This window comes from Diabrotica undecimpunctata, chromosome 7 (assembly GCF_040954645.1).
Source record: "Diabrotica undecimpunctata isolate CICGRU chromosome 7, icDiaUnde3, whole genome shotgun sequence".
NCBI lineage: Eukaryota > Metazoa > Arthropoda > Insecta > Coleoptera > Chrysomelidae > Diabrotica > Diabrotica undecimpunctata.
The window spans coordinates 101,569,183-101,581,983 of record NC_092809.1 but is presented as its reverse complement, the minus strand read 5'-3'; the positions used below and the strand labels follow the sequence as shown (position 1 = coordinate 101,581,983).

At 29.4% G+C, this 12,801-nt stretch overlaps 1 protein-coding gene across 2 annotated transcripts in view; it reads left to right on the top strand.

Annotated features, from left to right (window-relative positions):
• The window catches only part of stl (ADAMTS metallopeptidase stall), a 251,760-nt gene extending 239,838 nt beyond the window's left edge, over positions 1-11,922 (top strand). For both annotated transcript variants that reach the window (XM_072537889.1, XM_072537891.1), the window contains one exon: positions 11,715-11,922. In XM_072537889.1, the coding sequence (XP_072393990.1) occupies positions 11,715-11,851 (137 nt within the window). In that variant the 3' untranslated portion in view covers positions 11,852-11,922. The remainder of the gene's footprint in view (positions 1-11,714) is intronic.
• Positions 11,923-12,801: the final 879 nt, after the last annotated feature.

The window sequence follows — 12,801 nt, the reverse complement described above, 5'->3', positions numbered from 1 at the left end:
AGCTCATGGGACAAACGATTCCATTCTAAACCAACTCGAGATTAAAAAAGTAAATCTCAAAAAACCTACCAAAATCGTAATTTGACACCAATGAACATCATGTTTTAACCAAAATTTTCTATCTTTGATAAAATAGTTGTTACTAAACAAAACATAAATTAGACTTGTTAGTAAAAAGATATTTTGGTTTAAAATTTAGACATATCTTGTTTTGCACGTGAGAGTTGGACATGTCTGCTTATGAACTTCAACTGATTTTGTATGTCTTATAACATTGATAGCCTGGTGTGTGATAATAACAAAAAGAGTCGTACCTAATAAAATAAAACTAAATTTAAAAAATATTGCTTTTAATGGATATATAAGCAAAAACTAAATTATTAAGTTAATATCTTCAGTATCAGATAAATTAATCATACCATTCATATCATTCATCATATCATTCTGCACCTTCAGGATGATCTTCCGTACCCTCAGGATGGTTTTCCGCCTGGTTAGTGTTTTCCAAGTAGTTAAAGATTTTATGAAGGAATGAAGACGATCATCAGCTGCCCAATTCACCCCATAGTGTTTCCTTAACAAAGTTGATATGCTTTTTATTTTATCTGGTTTTAAACGTCTCCCTACACTCAATGGTTGTAACTGGTATTGAGTAATATTCTTTCCTTTCTTGCAGATGCTCTTGGGCTTAGAAAGCACATTTTTATAAAACGGTTTGCATGTGATATAAACACACTCTTTCTTGTTTTTTGAAAATAATATTCGTTTAGATTGTTGAAAACGAAATGCTAGGATCCAGGACTTTTAAGAACTTTTTGAACCTCACCTTTCCAGTCAAAAACTGTGTAATCTTCTCCCATCTTCAGCACTGTAGAATAATCTTTAATAAAATTAATATGCTGAAAATTCCATGGACCGACCGCGTTAGAAATGAAGAAGTTTTAAGGCGTATGAATAGAGAACGTGAACTCACAGAAATTGTTAAGAAGCGTAAAACGTCTTATCTTGGACACATATTTAGACACGACAGGTATAACTTCCTTCAGCTTATTATAGAAGGGAAAATAGAAGGCAGACGCGGCCCGGGTAGATGACAAATGTCCTGGCTGCGCAACATCAAAGATTGGACAGGATTAGACTTTCAAAGTTTAATAAGGAAAGCCCAAAATAGGGAAGACTTTGCAGAGCCAACCTTCGCTAAGAAGACGGCACCTAAAGAAGAAGAAAATTAATATACGTTTCTGAATCAATTATGGTGACACATTTTTTAACTTTTCTTTCTATTTAAGCAAATACTCGATCAGGGGGAAGGAAAGAATGACCGACTACGGGATATACGAGTTCTATACACTTTATATGAAGTGGAGCATAACATTGCAGCCAGTATCGAACCATTGTGATATTCTTATTCTGGTTCCCACAACTATCAGCGACTAAACGCACATTCTCTACCCCTTCATCAAAATGAAAGTTTGTCAATGTGTAATAAACAGCGAAAACAATCTCATTTGAACTCCTCTGGCGATCATTTTCTGTCCATATAAACGATTTTACTGATTCAGGATTAAGTGGGGAGTTTGAATTTCTAGTTACAACTGTAAAATTTTACAAATTTATTTGTATACTAAAATAGCAGGCCTGGTCTGGAATCTTTGATAGTGGTAGATTCTTTTGGCAATCAAAGGAAAATATGGCTACTGTGCGATTGTCTTCTCTAAACAACTCATAAAACGCTTTACTACGCAGTTTGTGTACGCGCTGTTCTGTCATTATCTTTATTTTTTCTTGTGGGTTTGTGATTTTTTTTATTTTTTCTATTTTTCTATTCTAAATTTGAGACATTGTGAACATACATCAACTTTTGGTGATCCAAAACCAATGTTTTATTGTCGTACAAAAATAGTAATAAGAAGCATTGTCTTACTTTTAGATGTTCCTCCGTTGTAGAATTATACACCTTCCACAGTTTCGATATATATTTAGTTCACAAGGCAAATATCGTCTAACAACTGTTTTATTCCTGGCATAATGAGTTTCGCAGCAAGTAATAGATTCAATGAAATGTGTTATAGCTTGCTTTTTACAAATTGATTTTTGTGAATTTCTGTCACCTCCTCTTCTTTCTGCTGGCAAAACTTCTGTTTTATGATACTCCATTAATATCTTTTCAATTCGGTTTTTTCCAATACCCAGTATCGCTACGAATGTTTTTTTACAAACAGGAATTAATCCTCTTGACGTGTTGATGGTGTACTTCGCACTTCACACTGACTGTTTTTGGATTATTTAGACCGTTTTCTTTAATTTTCGTACCAGGTCTTTTTGAATTATTTGTCACGCAGTGCTTCAATACAAACATGTCTTGATAGGATTTCGATGGTTTGCTATAAAAATTTTCGTTGAATTTTCTGATATCGGTCATTGTCAACGAGGAACATTGATGAACTTTAGTGTTATGAGCATACCTGGGAAATTCAGGAAGGCACCGCCGAGAATACCTAAAAAAGTAAAATGATATAATCCGATCAGTTGTTAAACAAAAACTTCAATGTGAACATACCTTTTTTGCTATTTCTCGTTTCCTCTGATCCTTATTTACCAATGGTTTTCGCCCTTTACTAGCTGGAGTTGGTTCAATAATAATGTTATTCATGTTTACAATGTTTAATTATTGTTTATTTTCATGAGTACTAATTCATAACGTATGTTTACCACGTTTGGTCTTAATGTGAGTACAAAGTGTGAACCAAATACGAGTTTAATAACAAACAGCCCAAATACGACAGCACGTGACTAAGAAGTCGCATCCAGATGGTTTGAAGGCAAATGTCTGCCTTTGCACGTAAAAAGTGTACACGAATGTCTGCTTTTGCATCTAAGGCTAAATTTCAACTGTGAATAATGTCATTCAAATGTCTGTTTATGAACATAAGGGTCAGAAAAATAGATTCCTATCAATGTTTACATATGGAATCCATATATATCATTTTTTTTAAATGTCAAATGTCTGGTTTTGCTTTTATGTGCTTATATATATATATATATATATTGTGACAATTAGGGTTTATAGAAAATAATTTATAAGTTATATACTACATAATATTAGATATTTGGTTGTTTTAAATAAGTTATATACTAGAGAATTTAATAAAAATATATTTATGTGAGGGCATTTTTAATAAATTAGCATATTATAATAATTGTAAAAAGTTGTATTTTAATATTGTAAATATATATATAAGTGAGCCATGTGCTTAGGCAACCAAAAATACTCTCGGAGATTGACAGATATTTATACTCTGAAGTGACGTTTAAGAATATTTACGAATATAAGTGGGTTATAATAATATATTGTTTGAAATGTGTATTTTATTAAATTAGAATGTTAAGTTACTAATTTAATTATATATTCTGATCTGAAAAGCCTAAATGTAAACAAAATTATTAATAGAAAAGAATGGAATTCTCTGGATCTCCGGAGATGGCCATGTTTGCGAAATGGTTTGTTCCAGAAAATTCAGACATGTATTAAATAGAACTGAATAGAACATGATCTCTTACGAGATGGTTCTAGAAATCCGAAAGATATAAATACCCGTGATTTGGATTCAAGATGGCAGTTTATGGCAGTTTTTAGAAGTTTTTAGTCAGAAGTCAGGCCAGTTTATTATGAAAGTTAGTACCTAGACACATTTAGTTAGTGAATAGTAAAGTAAATTGTTCAGAATTTTCAAGAAGTCAGTCAGAAAAGTTTAGTAAGAAATATGAAAGTTAGTTGGAGTCAGTGAATCAGGTACAAATAGTCAAATTGTTTAAAATATTGAGTTAAATGAAGATTAAAAATTATGCATATAATTTAATGCACATTTATAATTATACACAAATAATTATTGAAGATTAAAAAAAAAGTATATTGGAAGAAATTAAATTATATTATGGTTGGAGATTAGTATAAATCAACTTATAATAAGTGGATATTGGTATATTGAAAAGAAGAATAAATATAAATGCTGTTTGCTGGTTTGGTTGGTGGTGTATAAGTGCTGGTGAAGAAAACTATATCTTAAATTGGTAGAAGCTGATAATTGAAAAAAGTAATTTCACAAAAAACAAGGATAACTGAAGTACGAAGACATTCAGTGGTGATTAGAATCTATATACTTAGTGGAAAACAGTTCATTTAGGCATTCAGTGAAAGAAAGGTACAAAATTTTGTTAATATAATTTAGTTAGGGTCATAACAATTTCAATTTTGAAGATAGTTTATGTAAATTTTAGATTGTCTATAGAATTTAATTAGTTTTATAAGAATATCAGTTTAAAGATAGTTTATTTTAAATTTACATTGACTAGGTTAGATATATATGTGTGTTTCATAATAGTTATAATAAAGATAATTTAAAAAAGTACTTACAAGCTAATTCTTTGAGAACCGCGATAAAAACCCTATATATTATAATATTAAAAATACTCATTGCTCATAATTCAAACAAAAAACACATCATAACAATTTGGCACCCAACGCGGTGGCTCTCTATTTAAAAGAATTAGTTTGGGAAGATAAGTGCTCTCATATAATTAAATTAATCATCAGTAGAAAGGAAAAATTATAGATTTTATTTTTAATTATATTTGAACAAGTAAAGTCTCAAAATGTCTCAAGGAAAGAAAGGTACAAGAAGCAAAAAGAATGAAAATGATGTGGAAGTAGAAACACAACCTATACAAGAGGAGAGTTTAGTTCAAGTTCCACAAGATACTGCAGAAATGAATCCAGAAAGAGAGGAAAATGTCAATATGGCAGCTTTGATGTCATTAATGATGCAGATGAAAAAGACAATGGAAGAGAATTCAAAAGAAATCAAAGAAGACATGAAAAAAATGGAACAGAAAATGGAAGAGAATTCAAAAGAAATCAAAGAAGACATAAAAAAATTGGAAGAGAATTCAAAAGAAGTCAAAGAAGACATGAAAAAAATGGAACAGAAATTGGAAGAGAATTATAGAAAATTAGAAAAGAAAATAGAAGATAATAATAATAAAATTGTAAAACAAATGGATAAAAAACTTGAAGCTGCAGAGAAAAAAGTTGCAAATGAAATAAAAAGTATACGGAATGACTACAAGAAAAGGATAGACAATGAGAGGACAGAAGTAAAGAGGATTATTCAAGATAATAAAATAGATATAGAACAGAAAATAGAGTTACAGAAATGTAACTTAGAAGTAAAAATTAACGAAGACAGGAGAAACACAGAAGAAAAATTAGACGATATACAACAAAATATCCAAATAAATAGTAATCAAATAAGAAATGTGGAACAGAGAATAGATGATATTTCACAAATGAGAGACATAGGGAGACCTTACTTAAATTTAACAAATGAGACTGGGATTAAATTCTCTGGTAATATAAAAAATTTGCATCCTAGAGTATACATAAATAGTTTAAAACATAAATTAAGATTTGTGAATAATATTAATGATATTAAAGATTATATTAGAATGACATTAAATGACAATGCAGCAACTTGGTTTGCTAGTATTGAGAATGATTTAGATAATTTTCAAACATTTGAAAATAAATTTTTAAATTATTATTGGGGTGAACTAGAGCAAGCCAAGTTTAGAGAAATTCTATATTTTGGAAAGTATAATCAAAATTTAAAATCAAATATGGTAGATTATGCATTGAAATTGATAACAGTTGCAAAATATTTAGAACCACCACTTAGAGAGGATGAAACAGTCTTAAATGTATCTAGACATTTTGATGCTGATGTTGTGCAAACCGTAACTGTACAAAATATTCAAACAATAGATAGTTTTATTAATTTTATTCAAAGAATACAAAGAGGCAATATGACAAGTAATAATAACAACAGAAAAAACAACAATAACTTTCAATATAATAAAATTGATAATCAACAATATAGACAATCATATAACAATAATACTAGGTATGGTGATAATTTACAAAATTTTAATAATACTAACAGTAATCCAAATAGACAGAACTTTAATAATAATACTAGTTATAATAGACAAAATTTTAATAATAATACTAATTATAATAGACAACATTTTAATAACAGTACTAATAATAATAGACAAGATTTTAACAATAGAAGAAATACAGAGCGACCTAACTATAACAGACAGGTAAATTGTGTTCGAAGGAATAGAAGCTGCGAAGACAGGGAACGAAGTAGTACAAGGCAGGAAAATGTGAGTAGAAGTCATAGTAGGGAAAGACATAGGACATCAGATCCAAGTGGTCAGATACAATCTGACAATTCTAATAATCAAAATTTTGTGCAGTAAACTTTCTGAATTACAAGTTAGGCCATTGCTATTATGAAAAACCTTCTGAATTTATTTCTTTAGATGAAGATAAAATTATTGAATCTATTAATTTAATTTATATAAATGCTTTGGCCAAAAATAAAATGATTAAAATTATGATAGATACTGGTTCAGAAAGTACTTTAGTCTCGGAGAATTTTATTTTTAACACATTAAAACTATCAGATATAATAAAGATTCCAAAAATTAAAATTATTGGTGCAAATAATAAGAAGTTGGGTGAAATTGATAAACTAGCCAATTTTAAAATTAATATTCTTAATAAAGAAATTAATATGCAAGGATTTATTGTCAAGGATTTATGTGTTGATATATTAATGGGAAATGATGAATTGGAAAAGAAGAAAGTAAAGATAGATTTTGAAGAAAAAATGGTAACTTTGGAAGGGCAAATAATTAAATTTATGCAGAAAGATGAGGTAGAAGAAGGAATAAGAGTTGATAGGATATTATTAAAAGAAAATAATGATGTTTATGAAGAAGAAATGTATTTTGATGATAGGGAAATGTCCCAGAAGAATGTAAAGAATAATTATTGTAGTGAATATTTAAGGAATGGAAATTTTAAGCAGATGGATGCCTACGAGGCGGAGTGCGTAAAATTGGAAGCAAGGAATAATGAGTACATAATGAAGAATAATTTTATTTGTAAAGAAGAAGATATGATGAAAGTTTTAAATTGCCCTGAAGAATATAAATCAATAGTCATTTCCATATTGCAGCAACACAAGGGACTTGTCAATAAAGAAAATAGAATTGCACAAAATTATATCCATAGTATAAAAGTTAAAGAAGAAAAAGATTTTAAAACAAAATCATACCCAATACCATATAAATACAGAGAAGAAGTAAACAAAACAATTAATAATATGTTAGAAGATGGGATCATTGAGAAGGCAGACACACGTTTTATTAACCCCATAGTAGTAGTACGAAAAAGATCAGGTGAAATCAGGTTATGTTTGGATGCAAGGAATATTAACAAGATTACTGAAAAGCAATTTGAAGCACCAATGAGTATAGATGGAATATTAGGAAGAATTACAGGAATGTCATTTTTCACTAAAATCGATTTACAGCATAGTTTCTGGTTAATACCTCTAGAAAGAAAAAGTAGACAGTATACAGGATTTCAGATAGATGGAGTAGTATATCAATTCAAAGTAGTACCATTTGGACTTCAATCATCTTGCAGTGCTCTATGTAGATGTCTTCATGATATTTTGGATCAATATGAACATTTTGTAATTCACTACATTGATGATATATTAATTTTTTCTAAAACGGCTGAAGATCATGAGAAACACCTAAAAATTATAATAAATAGATTAGACAAAGTTGGACTAAAAATAAATCAAGAAAAATGTACATTTTTTCAAAAAGAAGTCATATATCTAGGTTATAAACTTAACACTAAGGGAATCGAAATGGATCCAGAACGGACACAAGTCATTCAGGAATATAAAACACCACACAATTTAAGAACTTTAAGAGGATTTATTGGAATAATTAATTATTATAAAAGGATGATACCAGATCTAAGTATAAAAGAAATTCCATTACTTGAACTACTGAGAAAAGGTGTAAAATGGAGATGGGATCAGAGAAGAGAACTAGCATTCCAAGAAATTAAAAACATTTTTCTGTCAAATTTGAAAATATACTATCCTGACTACACACAGCCATTCATATTAAGAACAGATGCATCAATAGAGAGATTATCAGGGGTATTATTACAAATACATGATGGGGTCGAATACCCAATACAATTCATTTCAAGAATTACAAAGCCACATGAAAAGGGTTACTCAGTTTCAGAATTAGAACTAGCAAGTATAATACACTGTATCACAAAATTAAGATTTTATTTGTTGGGTAATGAATTTACAATAGAAACAGATCACCAAGCTTTAACGTCTATATTAAATAACAAATATGGAAACAGTAGAATACATCGGTGGAGTCTAATACTTAGTGAATACTGCTTTGAAATCAAATACATTTCTGGAAAATCTAATATAGTGGCAGATGCTTTATCAAGGTTAGAAAATACACCACAAAAAGGGCAGCGAACAATAAAAATTGGATTAAATCAATTAGTAGAAAGTACTGGATTATATTCTAAAGAAGAAATTATAAGAGATCAGATCAATTTGAGTGAAAAACAAAAAGTCCTTAGGAAAGATGGGGTATATTATAAAATAATAAATAGCATAGAAGTATATGTAATAACTAGAACTTTAGCAAAGAAAATATTGAAAAATTTACATAACAATTATATGCATATTGGTTCAAGAAAGCTATGGATGCTATTTAGGGACAATTATTTTGCAAAGAATGACATAAGTATAGCAAAAGAAATTACTACCCAATGCCCAATATGTCAACTAAACAAAGAAAAGAATGTAAAAAAAAAAAAAAAAAACTTACTGATAGATCCATTTCATAGATAGATGGTAGATTTCTTTGTTGTGAATAAATTTGACATCATACTTGTTGAATTTTGTATATATGGAAGTTAATTTGTACCCTAAAAATCATAATTTGGGGTTAGACACAAAATTGATACTATAATTGCTATAAAAATGTCTTTCTAATATAATAAAGTGGAAAAACTTACCAATTTATATTGATGAAGTTATTTTGAATGGAAATAATTCTTAGATTTTGTCTATAAATAAACAGAACACAATATCTATTATATTTTTAATTAAGGTTATATTTTATTCTCTGATATCGCATCCATTGTTTCATTTGACATGACAGTTTGACCATAGAATAGCCGAACTGTGATCCGCTGTTCTATGCTTTGACATAGACAGCGAACAGGGATGTATTTAACACATTTTAAATAAATAAAAAAAAAAATTTTGATTTATTAAATTTAATAAGGTATGAGAAAATTAATATTTAAAAAAATAATAAGTAAATTATTTATTTTAAATATTATTTTTGGGGTATTGTGACAATTAGGGTTTATAGAAAATAATTTATAAGTTATATACTACATAATATTAGATATTTGGTTGTTTTAAATAAGTTATATACTAGAGAATTTAATAAAAATATATTTATGTGAGGGCATTTTTAATAAATTAGCATATTATAATAATTGTAAAAAGTTGTATTTTAATATTGTAAATATATATATAAGTGAGCCATGTGCTTAGGCAACCAAAAATACTCTCGGAGATTGACAGATATTTATACTCTGAAGTGACGTTTAAGAATATTTACGAATATAAGTGGGTTATAATAATATATTGTTTGAAATGTGTATTTTATTAAATTAGAATGTTAAGTTACTAATTTAATTATATATTCTGATCTGAAAAGCCTAAATGTAAACAAAATTATTAATAGAAAAGAATGGAATTCTCTGGATCTCCGGAGATGGCCATGTTTGCGAAATGGTTTGTTCCAGAAAATTCAGACATGTATTAAATAGAACTGAATAGAACATGATCTCTTACGAGATGGTTCTAGAAATCCGAAAGATATAAATACCCGTGATTTGGATTCAAGATGGCAGTTTATGGCAGTTTTTAGAAGTTTTTAGTCAGAAGTCAGGCCAGTTTATTATGAAAGTTAGTACCTAGACACATTTAGTTAGTGAATAGTAAAGTAAATTGTTCAGAATTTTCAAGAAGTCAGTCAGAAAAGTTTAGTAAGAAATATGAAAGTTAGTTGGAGTCAGTGAATCAGGTACAAATAGTCAAATTGTTTAAAATATTGAGTTAAATGAAGATTAAAAATTATGCATATAATTTAATGCACATTTATAATTATACACAAATAATTATTGAAGATTAAAAAAAAGTATATTGGAAGAAATTAAATTATATTATGGTTGGAGATTAGTATAAATCAACTTATAATAAGTGGATATTGGTATATTGAAAAGAAGAATAAATATAAATGCTGTTTGCTGGTTTGGTTGGTGGTGTATAAGTGCTGGTGAAGAAAACTATATCTTAAATTGGTAGAAGCTGATAATTGAAAAAAGTAATTTCACAAAAAACAAGGATAACTGAAGTACGAAGACATTCAGTGGTGATTAGAATCTATATACTTAGTGGAAAACAGTTCATTTAGGCATTCAGTGAAAGAAAGGTACAAAATTTTGTTAATATAATTTAGTTAGGGTCATAACAATTTCAATTTTGAAGATAGTTTATGTAAATTTTAGATTGTCTATAGAATTTAATTAGTTTTATAAGAATATCAGTTTAAAGATAGTTTATTTTAAATTTACATTGACTAGGTTAGATATATATGTGTGTTTCATAATAGTTATAATAAAGATAATTTAAAAAAGTACTTACAAGCTAATTCTTTGAGAACCGCGATAAAAACCCTATATATTATAATATTAAAAATACTCATTGCTCATAATTCAAACAAAAAACACATCATAACAATATATATATATATATATATATATATATATATATATATATATATATATATATATATATATATATACAAGGATTTCCACAGTTTTCACTGTATTCCTTCACTCAACCGTTTTCTCCAATTTTTCCTGTTTAGCCAGACCCCTTCCTGTAGGTTTCTTCTACTCATTGCTTCGTCCACCTCATCTCTGAAAGATCTTCGGGGTCTGCCTCTCTTTCTTCTTCCTATCGGGCTCCACTCTGTTATTCTATTTATCCACCGATTTTGGTCTGCTCTTCTGTCATGTCCGTATCAGGTTAACCTCTTCTGTTCGATGTAGTCTATTATGTCGGAGTTCATTCCCATTCTCCTCTTAATCTCCATTGTTTTTGATTTTCATATTTATTGTCCAATTTTCACACCCATAAGTGAGGATACTTCTTGTCATGGTATTATATATTTTTTTCTTTGTTTTCATGCTGATGTTCTTATCCCATAGTACCGGGTTCAATTTTCGTATGCAGTCTCTTGTTTGTCCTAGTCTATTTTTTATATCTTCCTCCGTTGTTCCTTTGTTTGATATGAAACCTAAATACTTATACTTGTCTGTTCCTTTGATTTGTTTACCTTCGTCTATTTCCAGCTGTTTTATATGCTTCATATCAGTATAAAAATCTGAGGGGTCTATTTATTATACGTCATTGGGACATATAATACCATCGAGTTAGTATAATACATACAAAGCGCGCTAACGCGTCGCAGATGCTAATCTATAGTTATTTTTGGACGCGTATACGCGTCACCGGAGCTGAAAGTGTTAAAAAATTAATTTATGCCTTATAGGATAAATTGTATTTAAGTGATTCCAATTCTCCCTCTTCCTTGACTAAAGTTAATAATTTAAATAATATTTATTTTTATATTAAATAAAATATATAATATACTTGTTTTAGGTAATCTAAGCTCAAACGGTTTAAACCAGTTCAACATTGATTTAAACAATCCAGTACACATCAGCATAAGCTCAGAAGAAGACTTCCATCCGCACGTTTCCTTTACAAGCAGTGATGAATATGTAAACTATGCTTGAAAAGCATTTTCCTTTTTATGTGATGTATTTAAGTATATGGGTAGATGGAAATACGTTTAAATAAAATAATATTGCATTAATATCTTTTTTCTATCCCTCTTTAAATGTCTCAACAACTTAATCATAACGACACGTATAATACGTTATCAAACATGTACGCTATCAAACTAAAAAAAGCTCCAGAACAGGATAATATGTACCTATGCAGAAACAATTCAGACGCTTAATGAAGAAAATTTTCAGTGATATCTACGACACGGGATACATTCCAAAATATTGACTTCTATCTACCTTTATCTTTTTACTCAAAACATGTTTAGCAGGCAAACATTAGTTTAACGATATAAACGTTATCGTCATCCATGCATCCATCCTATGGCTCTACAGCCAAATTCAAGCCCTGACCTCCCTCAGCAAACCTCTACATCCGTTACGATCTGTAGCCATTCTCCTTCACAATCGACTGCCAAGGAGATTTCTGTCGTCCCCATCCACATGGTCCTTAGTGTTGGTGGTTATTTCGCCGTTTTTATTTCTTATTCATTATTTGAATAAGAAATAAACTCCAAAGTTTATTTCCACGCCCAATAATTGTTTGTTTATGTATTTTCTTTGTTTGTTTACATAGTTATCAGCAATTGTTTTTTGTTTTCAAACACCACTTTGAACTATTGTTTCTCTAGTTCTTCTTCTTCAAGTGCCCTGTCCGTTGCGAACGTTGGCTATTAACATGGCAATTCTGATCTTATTTGCGGCGCTTCTGAATAGTTCGACCGATGTGAGCCCGAACCACTTCCTCAGATTTTGGAGCCACGAGTGTCTTCTCCTGCCTGGCCCTCGCTTACTGTCTATTTTTCCCTGGACAATCAATTGCAGTAGACGGTACTTATCGTGTCTCAATATGTGGCCTAGATATTCAAGCTTTCTTTGTTTAATTGTATTCACGATTT